Source organism: Aulonocara stuartgranti, assembly GCF_965226115.1.
Source record: "Aulonocara stuartgranti genome assembly, chromosome: 17".
In the NCBI taxonomy this organism is placed as follows: domain Eukaryota; kingdom Metazoa; phylum Chordata; class Actinopteri; order Cichliformes; family Cichlidae; genus Aulonocara; species Aulonocara stuartgranti.
Window position 1 is genome coordinate 5,238,809 of NC_138953.1, and position 14,776 is coordinate 5,253,584.

At 46.3% G+C, this 14,776-nt stretch overlaps 1 protein-coding gene across 3 annotated transcripts in view; it reads left to right on the top strand.

Annotated features, from left to right (window-relative positions):
• arid2 (AT-rich interactive domain 2) overlaps positions 1-14,776 on the top strand; it is a 44,874-nt gene that overhangs the window by 25,715 nt on the left and 4,383 nt on the right. For all 3 annotated transcript variants that reach the window (XM_082509814.1, XM_082509815.1, XM_082509816.1), the window contains 11 exons: positions 2,041-2,259; positions 2,595-2,662; positions 3,537-3,606; positions 3,718-3,968; positions 6,415-6,511; positions 6,612-6,821; positions 7,139-7,303; positions 9,175-9,253; positions 9,390-9,524; positions 9,849-10,078; positions 11,657-14,115. In XM_082509814.1, coding sequence (XP_082365940.1) covers positions 2,041-2,259; positions 2,595-2,662; positions 3,537-3,606; positions 3,718-3,968; positions 6,415-6,511; positions 6,612-6,821; positions 7,139-7,303; positions 9,175-9,253; positions 9,390-9,524; positions 9,849-10,078; positions 11,657-14,115 — 3,983 coding nt within the window. The remainder of the gene's footprint in view (positions 1-2,040; positions 2,260-2,594; positions 2,663-3,536; positions 3,607-3,717; positions 3,969-6,414; positions 6,512-6,611; positions 6,822-7,138; positions 7,304-9,174; positions 9,254-9,389; positions 9,525-9,848; positions 10,079-11,656; positions 14,116-14,776) is intronic.

The following is a 14,776-nucleotide window of genomic DNA, read 5'->3' on the forward strand; positions in this document are numbered from 1 at the left end:
TACCACAGGCCCTGAATTTAAATATAACTATACTGCATAGTGAGCGGTAATTATTTGACAGCTTTTCTGGAAACCTCTCTTTACGCTGTTGTCTCTGAGGCGCGCGACAACTGTTAATTCATTCCTGCTCATAAAGCCTGCACCCGTCAGACGAGCCGATGTCTATCAGTCCTCTGCGCCTCTGTTCGGCGGCCGGCTCGCTGCAGGTGCTGGAGGACAAGCTCAGGCAGGCAGCTTCTGAATAGAGCCGTAGCTGCTATAATGGCAGCTCAGCTGAATTACATTTGGCTTCACAAACCTTTTCAGCATGGAAATCAGATTCACTCAGCAGGACTCCCCCCTCTCTCTCTGTTATGATTGGTTTCCAGAGGCAGCAGTCTACAAAGACCCTGCACCACAGTGAAATAGCCACTGTTTGGGGGAGGGAAATGACACCTATGCACACAAAATGATGGATGGCAGAAAATCCGGCAGTAGCACAGGGAGGAATCTCAGGTCTTTGCTTACAAAATGATTGCACCTCCACACCGGAGAGCTTCTCAGTAATAATAGTGAAATCGGGCCTTGTTTTTCCCACACAGCTAGCAGTTGGGATTACAAGTCTTTTGATTATAAAACCTTCATCATGGAGGCTGACTGATTCACATTCAGATGCAATTAAAAGTTAAAGGGTGTTCATAAGTCGAGACCAGACACATCAGACTAATCTGAGCTAAAAACAACTTCGTGCCCATTTCGTTTGCTGAAACTTCAGTTAAAGGAAATGGAAACAGGGGCTGAACTTGCTGAAAGTGTGCAGGCAAATGTAGTCCTCTGAGGGACCGGCTGAAGGCCGCCGCCTTCTCACTGCTCAGATTTACATGATGTTGTCATTACTTTGAAAACACTCATACAATGTGCTGTCCTGCTTCATTGTTGATCATTTAAAATCAAATAAAACTCCAAACCAACTGCAGAGTCACTGATGGCTGTTGACAGGAGGCCCATGATGAACCTTACCTGACTTTAAACCTCCTAATTAACACTTTGGCTTCTTTCACACTTGTCACCCGCTCGTGTCGTGACTACCACCGCATCTTCTTTTATGTCACAAGTGACATTACTTCACAGCGTCGCAGCTAAATCAGAAGCTGATCTCATACTTGAACTCTGAAAAATGTCACGACACAGTCTGAACTTACCCTTTTGTAAAAATGTAGCACACAGCGTTAGTTTTTGTCAGCCATGTTCTCCATCCACCCATCCGTCATCTTAACTGCTTGTCAAAGTCAGGGTCGTGAGCTTGACAGATTGCCAGTCACTATTTATCTTAACATGGCTGTCTTTGGACGGCAGGGGGAGGGTGTCATACAGGCTCCACACTGTGAGGCCACAGTGCTCACCGCTTCACTGCTGTGTGACCTGCACTGCTCACATCAGCACACAGACTTTGTACCACAAAGCTGGCGAGTTCAGTGTAGGTGTTGAGCGCTTGTTCCCACTCTCTCCTGGAAGGGTTCAGGGCTACAGAGCACGTGTAAAAATGACTACAGCGAATAAGGCAGCTAAAGCTCCTCAGTGAGGTGAAGGCCTAGCTCCTGCCATAAGACTTTGACAGAGTAATTCATGCTTTTATTACCTCTTGGCATTCTTCATATGTTGGCTCTGATCGCTCGTTATTTTGTCGCCTGGCTGCACTAAATTGCAGCAGCTCGTGTTTTGACGGGGAGAAACGGCCGGATCACATCACACCTACGCTGGTCTCCTCACTCCGACTTCCAATCAGTTTCAGGATCCAGGATCTGTTAAGTAAGGTGGTGACACCTTAAAGAGCAAACAGCCTTATTTACTTTAGATGATTTTTTAGTGTGTTTATTGTGACTCTGTGACTGTTATGTATAAAATATGTTTTGTATAACCTGTACAGCACTTGTATAACCTCAACTGAGTTTGTTTGCTTGAGGTTGCTATAGAAAGCAGGTATGTGACATTTCTCCCACCTCACTGATATTTAATTCTCCTTTTTTTTTTTTTTTTTTTTTTTTTTTTTTCCCCCTTCAGACTATCTCCGCCAAAGCTATGGACTGTCTACGGACTTCGTTCCACCATGTGACTACAACAAACTGGTGCTGTCTCTCCTTTCGGGCCTACCCAATGAAGTGGACTTTGCCGTTAACGTTTGCACGCTGCTTTCCAACGAGAGCAAGCACGCCATGCAGCTGGACAAGGACCCCAAACTGGTCACGTTGCTTCTGGCACACGCCGGCGTCTTCGATGACTGTACGTTCCTCAGCTCTTCACATACTGAACAGTAGCATTATAACATTTAGATAAAAAGACTGAGGTTGTTTACCTTGGTTTAGTAAAAAAGCATTTTCATTTTAATTGTGCTTCCCTAAAGAGGAGCAATTATTCTGTGGGCATGAATCTCCAAATATTTTCCCAGTTTGCCGCCTCCCCTCTCTCACCTCTTTGTTCTAGGATCAAAGGTTCTGTCTTCTTAGCAACCCCTAAATATAATTTGTCAAAGGGGAATTGAAGAAGAAGGGAAAAGAGAGAGATAATACCATGCTAAGCCCAGGCGCTCCCTCTAACATCCCTCTGTGTCTTTGCAGCGCTAGGCAGCTTCTCTGGGGTGTTTGGGATGGACTGGAAGGAGAAAACCTCCCGAGACTTCGTCAGGGTAAGTTCTACATTTTAAATTTATTTTTTACAAAAAGTCTAATGTTCTCCGACCTTTTCCTGCTAAATGTGCGCTGCTTATACTGAGAAGCCACAGAGCACGTGTGACTCTGTACAGTGTGAAGATTGGCAGGAATCCAGCACTTAATCCTGACAAAGGGATTTCTCTGAGGCATCTTTAAGACAGAATGGAGGTCAAATGACTTTGATCTCAGTCGATTTAAGAGGCATGCATAAAAGTCGAGTCAGGACAGACAAATAATGCACTGTAGGATTTAATTTTGCCTCAGTCATACAGGCTTTACTTTGGCTCCAAGTCACGAGGTCACAGTGAGGTCAAAGATACTTTGTATCCTGTTGGAAGGCTGACCTCAAATCAACAATACATCTACAGGTTGTTCTGAATTTACTGAAGACTTGTTTTTATTTATTTTGAAACTGTACAGTCTTATGCAAAAGTCTTGAGCCAGGCTGTTTTTGTAATATTTCAATCATGCACAAGACTGGCAGCAGGTCTTGTGTCAGATTACAGCTTCACGGTGAGCTGATCTGATCTATGCCACTGACAATGTTTACTAGCATAAATCATGAGAGCTGTATGGTCATTTTTCTTTCTTGCACTTTTATAAAGTTCAAGTTTGTTTTGCAACCACAGAGGTCACCCTCTTTTTAAAGTTGTTCCTTAAGTAAGTCTAACTGACTTACTCATACCCCAGCTTAGTTTTTTTTATGCTCACACTGTGGTAGCTGCAGATTTATTAGGGCTGTTCGAGGCAGTCTGACCATCCCAAAAACCCACTGTTGCTGAATTTGGATCCAGCTGAATTATTAGCTGAATTTGGAGCGCACAGCTAAGAGCTTCTATTTGTTCACAGTTCTGGAAAGAGGTGGTGGAGGACGCTGAAGTCAGGGAGCTGATCTGGGACAAGAACAACCCAGCACAAGGTAAATGCACACTTATACAGTACACATGTCCCTCCTTTGAGCACCCCTCCCATTCATACACTATGTGCTTATACCCTCACCCGCTGTAAGTTGTTCCTGTTCTCTCTGCAGATGGTACGTCGTGCGCGGAGCGCTGGCAGAGCCTCTTCCACCCTCCGCGGACCGCGGGCATCAGCGACATGGAGGCCCAGCGGGTGCTGCAGATTGCCGTCATCCTGCGTAACCTCTCCTTCGAGGAGGCCAACGTCAAGCTGCTGGCGGCCAACCGAACGTGCCTGCGCTTCCTTTTGCTCTGCGCCCACTGTAACCTCATCTCACTCCGACAGCTCGGACTGGACACTTTGGGCAACGTGGCTGCCGAGGTAGGTGTGGGTTTGTGATGGTACAATGTGCTAAAAATAGCTTCACGTGGAGGTACCCTTTCCCGTGTTAGGGATATGTGTCAGATCAGTGAAGTAGTTAAGCTGAACAAGAAATGAAGGAAATTTGCTTTCAAATGTAGGTCACTGTGACACACAGAGTTGTCATTTCTTACCCAAAATACTTCAGTGGAGCTTGAGAACAGCAAGTTGAGTTGATGTTAGTGTGATGGCGTCCTTCAGTGCAGTTCATGTGTTAGCTAAACCCCTCCCCTCTGCAGCGATTGTCCAGTCATAACAGCAGCATCTGTGGCCAGCAGATCTGTGGAGCTGTGGGTTTCGCCTCATTGAAGTGGCACATGTTAGGCTGTAGTAAAAGCAGTGCTCTATATTTGATTTGTGTAGGTGTTGTTGGGTTTTTTTCCCCCTTGTAGCCTTACCAAAACACAGCAGCAAAAATATATAGACTCAGTTCAATCTGCAATTTCTCTCTTAAGCTGCCAGTGTGGCATGCAAGAAATGACAGCGTGACGGGTGTATCCGACATTAGTTAGCCACATATTTAAAGTCTGGGATCATTTCCAGCTAAGTGATTTCATGTTTTGACCTTAGTAGAGGCAAGGATTACTTCCATGCATGCTATTAAGTACACCTGTTCACATGCTCACTGACACAGCTATTTAATCAGCCAATAACATAGTAGCAACTCATTTAAGCATTCAGGCATGTTTAAGATGACCTGCTTTAAAACCAAGCATCAGAATAGTGAAGGAAGGTGATTTTTTTTGTATTATTATTTTTGGTTGATGGTGCCAGACAGGCATTTGAATATTTCAGAGACTGCTGATGGACTGTAAACTCTGAAAGCTCGACACATCGAACCTTGAAGCAGATGAGCTACAGAAGCCACTCTTGTTAGCAAAGAACAGGAAACCGAGGCTATAGTTCACAGTGACTCAAATCATCTCAAACTGGACTCTCCAATATGACAATGAGTTCGCTGCACTCAAATAGGTTTCCACAGCCACAAGATCCAGTACAGTGATTTTGGCCTGTGTTTCCAGCACCTTGCTGAAAATGATTAAGTCAGTTCTGAAGCAATAGGAGGTCCCACCCGGTACCCCCTAATAATAAAACGCCCTGTCAGTGTATAAATGACAAAAAATAAAGAATAGAGATAGAACTTTATTAATCCCTCGGGTGGGTTCCTCTGGGAAATTCGATTTCCAAAAAAGCACAGCACCGACAGAAGTTACAGAGTTATACACACACACATATATATATAAATACAGAGACAATATAAATAAAATATACGAAGGGGATAAATAGAATAAATAGGAATAAAAATAAAAATACAAGTGAATTGCACATTTCAAGTATTGAGTCTATTGCACCGTTGACTATTTACAAAAGTATTGCACAAAAGGTATTGCACAGTGAGGTGAAGAGGCACTACAGCTTAGTTGTTCCCTCCTTTGTCCTCCTGTTTCCCCTCCCTCTCCCCTCCAGAGAGGAGTTAAACAGTTTGATGGCGTGTGGGACAAAGGATACCAGAGTAGCTTAACCGCTGCCAGCTCCTGGACTTCAGCAGTGGAAATCAGCAGTGACTGTTGTCGAACTTTCACTTGCTGAACAGCCTAACATGCTTATATTCTTCCAAAATCAGATGGATTAATGATTAAATTAGTTCCTGCTCATAAATATGCGGACATATCTACTAGATTCATTAGAAGACACGTGGTGTATCAGCTGTAGCTGTAGGTTTCCAGGAGAAACGACAACAGATGGTGTATCAGCATCATTTCCACACTGTTGGCCTTTCAGCATAACATTTATATATTTATTAGACCGGGGTGAATTCTCATATTTATTTATTTTTATCGGCTTTAGACAAATACTGAAGACTCAACATGCAGAAATATTTCAAATTGAGTTGTGTGAATGGAAGCAGTGGCCGCAGTGAGCATCACAGCCTGGCCACTGGCCACGGCCTGTTTCCTTTTAAACTGAATGTTTATTGGTATAAAAAACATGTCCGTGTGGCCCATATTTAGTGGAAACTGTGTGCCTCACAGAGACAGTTGAGCTTTTGATGTCATTACTTGAGTCATGGGTTTTAGATGCGATACTGCAAGAATGTAAATATAAACATTTTCAAACACCTTCTCTTTCCTAATATGTTATACTCAACACATCGTGGCTGCCATCATGGAATTCATGTGTCCTTGTACTTTTTTTTTCTTTTTTAAATTACAGTAACTTTGTGCTTTGATTTGATTGAGTGCACTTAATATTTGAATGTTGGCTTTCCTGTCTCCTCCTCTGCTCTCAGCACGGCGGGGCAGCGAGTCCACTGTAAAACGTCTTTAATGAATGTTGCAGGTCTTGCCAGCTGACTTGCTGGAGTGATGGTGGCACCGTTGTATAAATCTTGTCTGACTTCTTGTAGCTCCAGCTGGATCCCGTTGACTTTCGGACGACACATCTGATCTTTCACACGATCACTAAATGCTTGATGTCCAGGGACAGGTTTCTCAAAATGAGAGGTAGGTGTTTGCTACTTTAGTTTCTGCCTCTAGCAAAGTATTTTTGTGTACAAAGGATCATGGGTTAATTAACTGCGTGTGTGTTTTGTGCGTCTTTTAGCCATGGAGATCCTGGGTAACCTCAGCAAAGTGGAGGACAATGGTGTGCTAATCTGTGAGTACGTGGACCAGGACTCATACAGGGAGGTCATGTTGCTCCTCACCCTGCCGGACCTCATGCTCCTCATGGCCTCCTTGGAGGTGCTATACCTGCTGGCACAGCTCGGAGAGATCCCATGCAGCAAGATCGCCTTCGTTGACCACAGCATAGGTACAAATCGACCGTTACCTCGTGCTTTATAACTCACGGAGGCCACTTGTGGTAATGTCTGCTTCCCAATTTGTCATGCTAGCCTGACTGTTAAAGAAGGCTCATTTCCAGCTCTAAAATATATTAATGGATGTGATAAAGGAGGACATGCAGAGGGTTGGTGTGACAGATGAGGATGCTGGGGATGGTGTCAGATGGAGGCAACCTCTAAAGGGAGCAGCCACAAGAAGGAGGACTTGTACTAAAGTAGCTGTTCATGAATCACAGTTCATTATTTAATCTTTTTTTTCCCCCATGTTCTTTCTTCTCCTGCTCAGACTTGTTGGTTCGGTTAGTATCTGTAGACCTTCATACGTTTGGACCTGACGCCCTAACAGCGGTGCGGTTGATTGAGCATCAGGCGAACGCCGACCAGGCAGCTGAGGTCCGACCACAGCTGGTCGAGCAGGTACCCGCGGCCGTGCAGGGAGCTCCAGCACCAGGTGAGCAGTGGTCTGACACAGCTGAATGGCTTAATACAGTCACACCCGGAAGTGAGAGGGGAGATTTAAAAAGAGCTTGTTTTGCTTTGATTTGCATTCAGTGGTGTGATGTAGAGCAAACAGATGGAAATGGTGAAGATGCTGAGTGTGGCCACCTGAGATAGAGCTGTCAGTTAGTTCACCTGGTCTTAGGCTGTCAGTCATACATCAGCGTTCTGGGTCCAACTTAATATTTATGCCAGCTGCATCATCCAGGGAAAAAGTGCAGATACAGGTCGTTACTGTACAGCTTGTAAGAGTCTGTAAACAACAAGCAGACTTTGAGACAGGACAGTCAAAAGAGGTCTGCTGGACACACACAGAGGAGATGGTGGAGGGGTTTCCTGTTTGAACTTGATGAAGAGCTGTGAGAGATCCTGCAGACCTCTGCAAACATGAGTAATTACATCTGTGTATAGCAGTGTTTCACAGAGAGGACACAAGCCTCTTTGATGGTTTTTTTTTTATACTTTTTAAAGAGGAATGGTTTCGTTTTTCTCCTGCTTACTCGTGAAGTCTTTCCACATTTTCCTCTTATTGTTTTCTGATGTTTACCCATCTCAGAGCAGTTAGCTTGTTTCTTAGTAGATGTTATGGTATATGGAATGGTTCTTGTATAGAGTGTTTGTAGTCTGATGGATGAATCCGGGGCAGTTAAGGGGTTCAGTATTTTGCCCTTAGTTCAGCACGCAGCCTGTACGAGCCAGGGATCAAACCACGGATCTGATTGGCACATCAGATCCGTAACCTCATTGGGTTTTGCATTGATCCTCTATAGTGTCTCCAAACTACTGAGAAGCCATGTGCTGCTGGCAACAAAGACTGACGTAGCAGTAAACACCATGCTTGCTGAAGAACAGCTGTTGTATCGCTATTGGCCTTTTTCAAAATCTTCACACAAGATATTTTTAGACGGCATCAAAACTTTTAAGAGCTGGAATTTAAGTCAATACAATTGGTATGCCTATATCATTGCCTTGTATCATTTTCATCTGATACTAAGGGGTCGAGATGGAAGAGGAGTTTTTATGCAAAAAGAGCATAGAAAGGCGTCTAGATAATGCAAATGCCCTCAAAGCACCACCACTAAATCCACCAGAGATTACTCTGTTGTTGGTGTGCTGTACAGATAGAGGGTATCGGATAATTCCTCAGAACTGTGAGCTGTACGTGTGAGTTACTGGAGTGCAGCTTCACCAGCACGAACCCAACAGGAAACCAAACAGAAGTCTGTTTGCATCATTTTACATCAGGTTTTACACAATGAGTACTCAAAGCAGGCCTGCAGATTTCTCCATGGCAGAGGGGGCACAGTTTAAAAAAAACAACTCAAGAAGCTATTGTAAAATGTTTTTGAGCTTTTTCTGTGTGTCTGTGGTGAAACCAGTGCATTGAAGCAGACAGAAAAATACAAACTTTAAGTAAAACAAACATGCAACACTTCAGAAAGTCACTGATTTATCTTAAAAATAAATGCGGGGTTGCGTTTTTACCACACGCGTCTGTGTGTCAGGAAAAAGGCAGTGCACATGTAAAACAACTGCAACAACTCCTCAGAGGGGTGGGTGTGTGTGTGTGTGTGTGTGTGTGTGTGTGTGTGTGTGTGTGTGAGAGAGAGAAACCCTTCTAACCTTGGCAGTGTCATTCCTAAGTTGTACTCTGCAGGCCTGCTACTGCAAAGTTATCACTTTGCTGCCATCTAGTGGTTAGCCTGGGTAGCACTACCTTCTTGAAATTGAGTCGGTGCATATTTTCCTTTTGCTTTGCAGTGCAGTTTGTAGCATTAAATCAGTTTCTAATGTAAATGGGTTTTTCCATTTTTATCTCCTCAGTAACAAGAGTTTCAGTTCAATCCTCTCAACCTCCGCCTGGCATTGTTGAACTGGACGGGGAGAAGTTTACACTGCAGTGGTGAGATGAATGTATTCCTAGTCGTGCACAGTCTTAATTTGAATAAAGGAAAAACAGAGTTTAGTGTGAGGAAGGAGCTGCTGTGTCTCCCTGCTTTAAACCCTCTCCGTCGATGCTCTCTGCTTCTTCCAAACAGGCTAAATGCACACTTTGAGACGAACCCAGAGGGCTCCGTGTCTCGATCTGAAATGTACTCAGAGTACCTGGCCACATGCAGTAAAATGGGCCGCAGCAACATCTTGAACTCCACCGGCTTTCTCAAATGCCTGCGGTCAGTCCTGATTCCTCCTCCTGTCTGATCCTTTCTATGTTGCTCCAGTGTAAAACACCACTTAATGTCTGTGTTCTGAACAGAGATGAGCCACAACAGATTCTCTACAGTTTTCTCATTTTATAGAGCAACTTTAATAAATCAGTTTAAGTAATAATTACATGCATCCTCCAGCTTTGTAGGACACAAGTTTCTTGAAGGTTTGAAGGACCAGAAAATGTGAAAATTGTATGCTTTAAATGTCTGATTTAGTCAAATATGGATGTGTAGATACACAAATCAAGTATTAGAATTCTATGGGTGTCTTTACTCCTGCCACCACAGGACTGTGTTCCCCAACCACACGATGCGGAGGCAAGAAGAGCCAAAGGCCAACGGGCAAGTTCAGATCCTCCTGGTGGGGCTAAGGCGGCGGTCGATCCCCCTGCCCATCCAGCTGTACTACCAGCAGCCTCAGCAGCAGCAACAGCCGGTTCCAGCAGCAGCAGCATCGGCGCCGCCACCTCCAGCAGCCCGACACGATGCACCTGGAGACCCTCAGGCCCCACCCCCAGGTAAAGCTATAACAGTGAATCACTTTCACATAAAAGCTACACATAAACCTGTACACAGAGCCAGCTTTTGCTTTCTCACTTTACATGCTGACCTTATGATTTGTTTGCCTGTGGCTCAGACTTGATGGGATTCAGAGAGGGGGAAAAAATAGAAAAAGGTTTTGGTCAACAACTCAGAAAACATCTAAATGTCATAGGAGCTATAACACACACCAGAATAGTGATAGTGCAGAGGTGGATGCTGGCGGGGTTGTAGAGAGCAGAGCTGGTACCGCTGGGACTGAGATGGCTGAACTAATTACAAAAGCAAATATATTGAGGAAACGATCAAAGGAAAAGAAGTTACTTGGAGGACCTGGCTAGTGAAATTGAGAGAGTGCAGCTTTGCTGCGTCAGGTCATGAAATGAACAGTGAAGACATTATTTAGAGCTAGTCTTTTACACTCTTGCTGATAACTATTGTAACGTGTCAGTCTGTTTCTTTAACTGTTTGCCTGATCCACATCCAGCTTGGCAGATTTATTGAGGGCCTGCATTAGCGCAATGCTAACTTTGAGGCTGTTTGGATGAGCAGCTCTCATCTTTTGGCTAAAAGTTGATTTGTAAGCAGTGTGTCTGCTGCTCTACTGATGCATTCCCAACGTTCTGTTTGACTGAGTTGTATTTTATTTCATTTTATTTATTTATTTTTTCCTTCCCACTGTTGCCAAGCGCTTGCCCAAAAGTGGTCGTCTGATTGTTTTCTCCGTATGACTCATTTGACGCTAAATGAATAACGGATTTAACTGATTTGAATTACATTCGTAGCGTAGAGTCTTATATCTAAGTTTGAAGTCTTTACACTAACTTAAACTTACTTCGAGCTTTAACCCAAGAACCAAGATGATCCTGAAACGAGCCTTGTGAGGGTTGTAAAAAAAAAAAACCCTGACATTTAATCATTTTAATTGTGTAACACTCAAACTGGTTTTCTAAAGATAGCTGGACATATTTTTCTTCCTTGTAATTCTTATTTGTCAGTGGTTTGTGCTAACTAAACACTTGCATCACTGTTCTTTGTGTAAGTGCTTCTTGAGAATGCTGCAACTCACAAACTGCCTGTTTTGAACTGGCCCTAGCAAAATGACACACACATGCTATTTCTCTCTGTGTGTGTGTGTGTGTGTGTGTGTGTGTGTGTGTGTGTGTGTGTGTGTGTGAGAGAGATGCATTTAGGACATGTCTTTTAAGTTGTCCCTGAACAGGCACTGCTGTTTTCTCTTTTGCAGGTGCAAAACCTGCCCAAATGACCAAAACTACACTTTCCCATTTTGTTTTAAGGATTTTGTTGAAATTGTGGGGCGCTTCTGAACATCACAGACACTACAGCTGGTGCTGAATGGGGAAACTTTAATCACAAAATATGGCTTACGGGGTGATTAATCAAACGATGATGTGTGTTGAACAGAAATGTCTTCCTTGCGTTAATTGGAGGTCATGGGAGGCAGTTTATTTACTGATTTATACTGTAAGTAAATAGGACACGAGTTTCACCCTGTTCCTCAATGTTTTTGTATTTCTCTGTTCATTTGTTACCAGGCTTACCTCCCGGGCCCCAGTTCGTCCGGCCTCCAGGCCCCAGCCTCAACCTCGGTGTTTCCACCCCATCCATGGCCTCCACAGCACAGGAACCTCCTGCCGTAAGCCACCCGACTGTTCCCCGACACCCGGTGCCCCCGCAGGTGCCTCCACAGATGCCACCAAATCCTCTGGCAGCACTGCAGCCACAGCAGGTCCGGCCTGGTCCAGTGGTCCAGGTTCCAACATCAGCACCGGCCACCCAGAACCACGCCCCTCAAAGCCCCGCCCCTCCAGGAGCGGCCCAGCAACAACAGCAGCAGCAACACTCCCCCATGCTCCCCACTGGGGCACCTGTCACGCTATTTCAGCAGGTACCACAGGGCCATATCCTCACCGCCAGGGTACAAGGCGTGACTCAGCACCCACCCCTGCCTCAAACACCTCCTCTGTCTGGGCCTCAGGGTGGAGCTCCCCAGGTAGAACCTCAGTGTGCTGCTGCAGCTGCATCCACACCCGCCTCTTCCATCCAGGTGGGAGCTGCACAGGGGTTGAGTATTACAAGCGTGCCCAATTCCCAGGGGTCACGAGTCACATTTCAGAATATCGCCCCCAAACCAGCTCCAAACCAGTCAGGTGGACCAGCAGCTACGATAGCTACTCCCAACCAGCAGCCTCAGCAGCAAGCGCAGAGTGTAGTAATAGTCAGTCCCAACCCCCAGCAGAGCCCAGCCTACACCCCTGCCATCCACCAGATTGTTCTCGCCAACCCCTCTGCCATCCCTGGCACCCAAACTATCCAGCTAGCAGGGCAACCCGGGGCTTCTTCCAATCCATGCCCACCTCCCACCTCTCACTCCAACACCCAGGTCCAGCCCAGTCAAACTGTCAGCCACGCACTGTCCATGAAACGGCTTCAGCAGCAGCAACAGCATCAACAGCAGCACCAACAACAGCCACCTCTCCAGCTTATTTCCCAGCCTCCTTCCTCTCAGCCTACCTCCACTGAGTCCAGCTTGATCAAACAGCTACTGCTTCCAAAGCGGGGACCTTCTACTCCAGGAGGAAAGCTAATCCTACCTGCTCCACAGGTGCCCCCTCCCAACAACACGATAACCCCCAGTTCACCGGTCATCTATCAGACAAGCTACACCACCCAAAATCCTTCGTCTCAACCTCAGCAGCTCAATGTTCAGCTAGTTCCAGGTCAGCTTCCAGCTGCTGGAGCTCCGGGCCTCCAGACGGTTCAGCTTTTGCCAGGCCAGCTTATTTCTGCAAGCAGTTCAGGGGGAGCTACTATCATTCAGGGCCCTGCCCCTCCTGGACAAGTCACATTCACCGTGGTCCCCAACACTGGCTTCACCACTTCTACTGCTGCTGTTGCTGCTGTCAGCCAGGGAGCTGTGGCCCCAGGTGTCCCTCCTCCTCCATTCTCAACTGGAACTGTGCCCCAACATGCCCCGGCAGCTCCTCCACCTCCGCCGCCGCCCCCACCGCCACCGCCACTGCCAGCTCCACTCAGAGGAGACAAAATCATTTGTCAAAAGGAGGAGGAGGCCAAAGATGCCACAGGGCTGCACGTCCATGAGAGGAAGATAGAGGTGATGGAGAACTCCTCGTTGGCAGAAGGAGACGCCTCCAAGGGCAAAACCAGTAACGGTGACGTTGCGGAAGGTGCCAAGCTGCTAAATGGTCGGAAGTGCATGGAGTCGAATCTACCTCCATACCACTCAGGGAACAGCCAGGGAGCACTCAATGGCCCCGCTACGGAGAGTCACCCTGCTAACGGGAAGCAGGCTCTCTCTCCAGGCCCAAACACCCCTCCCGAGGGAATCCCCGACCCCAAAAAGACTCTTGTCAATGGGGTGTGTGACTTTGATCGGAGTGACAGTGGCGGCAACTTTAACAAAAACATTCCAAATCACATCGCTTCCAAACAGTACTGGGGGAATGGGGAGGTGGGCCCCTCTGAGAAAGCCAACAGCTCAGATCCCCCTCTTCCTAGTCCTCCTCCACCGCAGCAGGACACTGCCAAAGCCCAGCAGGCTGAGCGCCTGGCCAACGGACCCCAGGCAATAGGCAACAGGCCCCCCTCGGAATTAACCAATGGACCTTTGGGGCTGGCCCATGCTGCGCCTGTGCTAAGACAGCAACTGCTCCCCAATTCATCTCTCCCTCCTTCTGTTACTGTTACCTCCCAGAGTCTTGCAGGCTCTCCTGCTAATGGGGTGGCCCCCGAGGCTCGAGGCCTCAAGAGGCCGGCCGAGAACGAGGACCGCAGCGCAACAACGGCATCCTCGGGGATCCCCAACAAAGTGGGAGTGCGCATCATCACCATCAGCGACCCCAACAATGCCGGCAGCAGTGCCACGATGGTGGCGGTGCCAGCAGGAACAGACCCAAGCACAGTAGCCAAAGTAGCAATAGAGAACGCCACTCAGCAGAGGAACTGCTCACCCACACAGGCAGCTGGCACAGCGGTGAGTCACTTGTAGGGTTAGTGTCGCCACAAACCGCTTTTATCCGCGCCGTCTTCTCGTAGTGTGACTGTGTTAGGTCTGCCACAAAAATGTGTCTTGATTTTTCTGTCACGCTAAGTAAATACTAAAGCATTTGTATCAGCAAGTCTTGTCAGTAGCTTGTCTTTTGTTAAATCCTGTGTCAGCTTCACTTAAGTTACATTTACTCTTTCAAATCTCCTGCTCCAAAACATGGTACAGATGGGCAGAGAAAGTGACTGGAAGAACATTTGCTTTTTATTCTGCATTGCTTTCTTTCTTGCCAAATACATGATACCAGATGCCTCTGCTGGATGACAAATGAGCCTGAAATGCATGAAATTATGTTTGTTCTTGATCTCTGTGACTGTGAAGTACTATAAGACGCTTCAATGACTGTCATGTAAAACATTGTAGGGCGATGTGACCAAAATCTCATATCCCGATATAAGACATCTATCATCCCGATAACGACATAAATTGATTGATTGATTGATCATACTTTATTCATCCCGAGGGAAATTGGGTTGAGGCTGCCAGCCGTGCCAGCGCCATCTTTAACATTTTCTGTAAATTCTGTGAATCTCGGGCAGCTCGACTTGCGTGAAGTGTTTCCAACTGGGCGTCCTTTATCTAGAGTCGA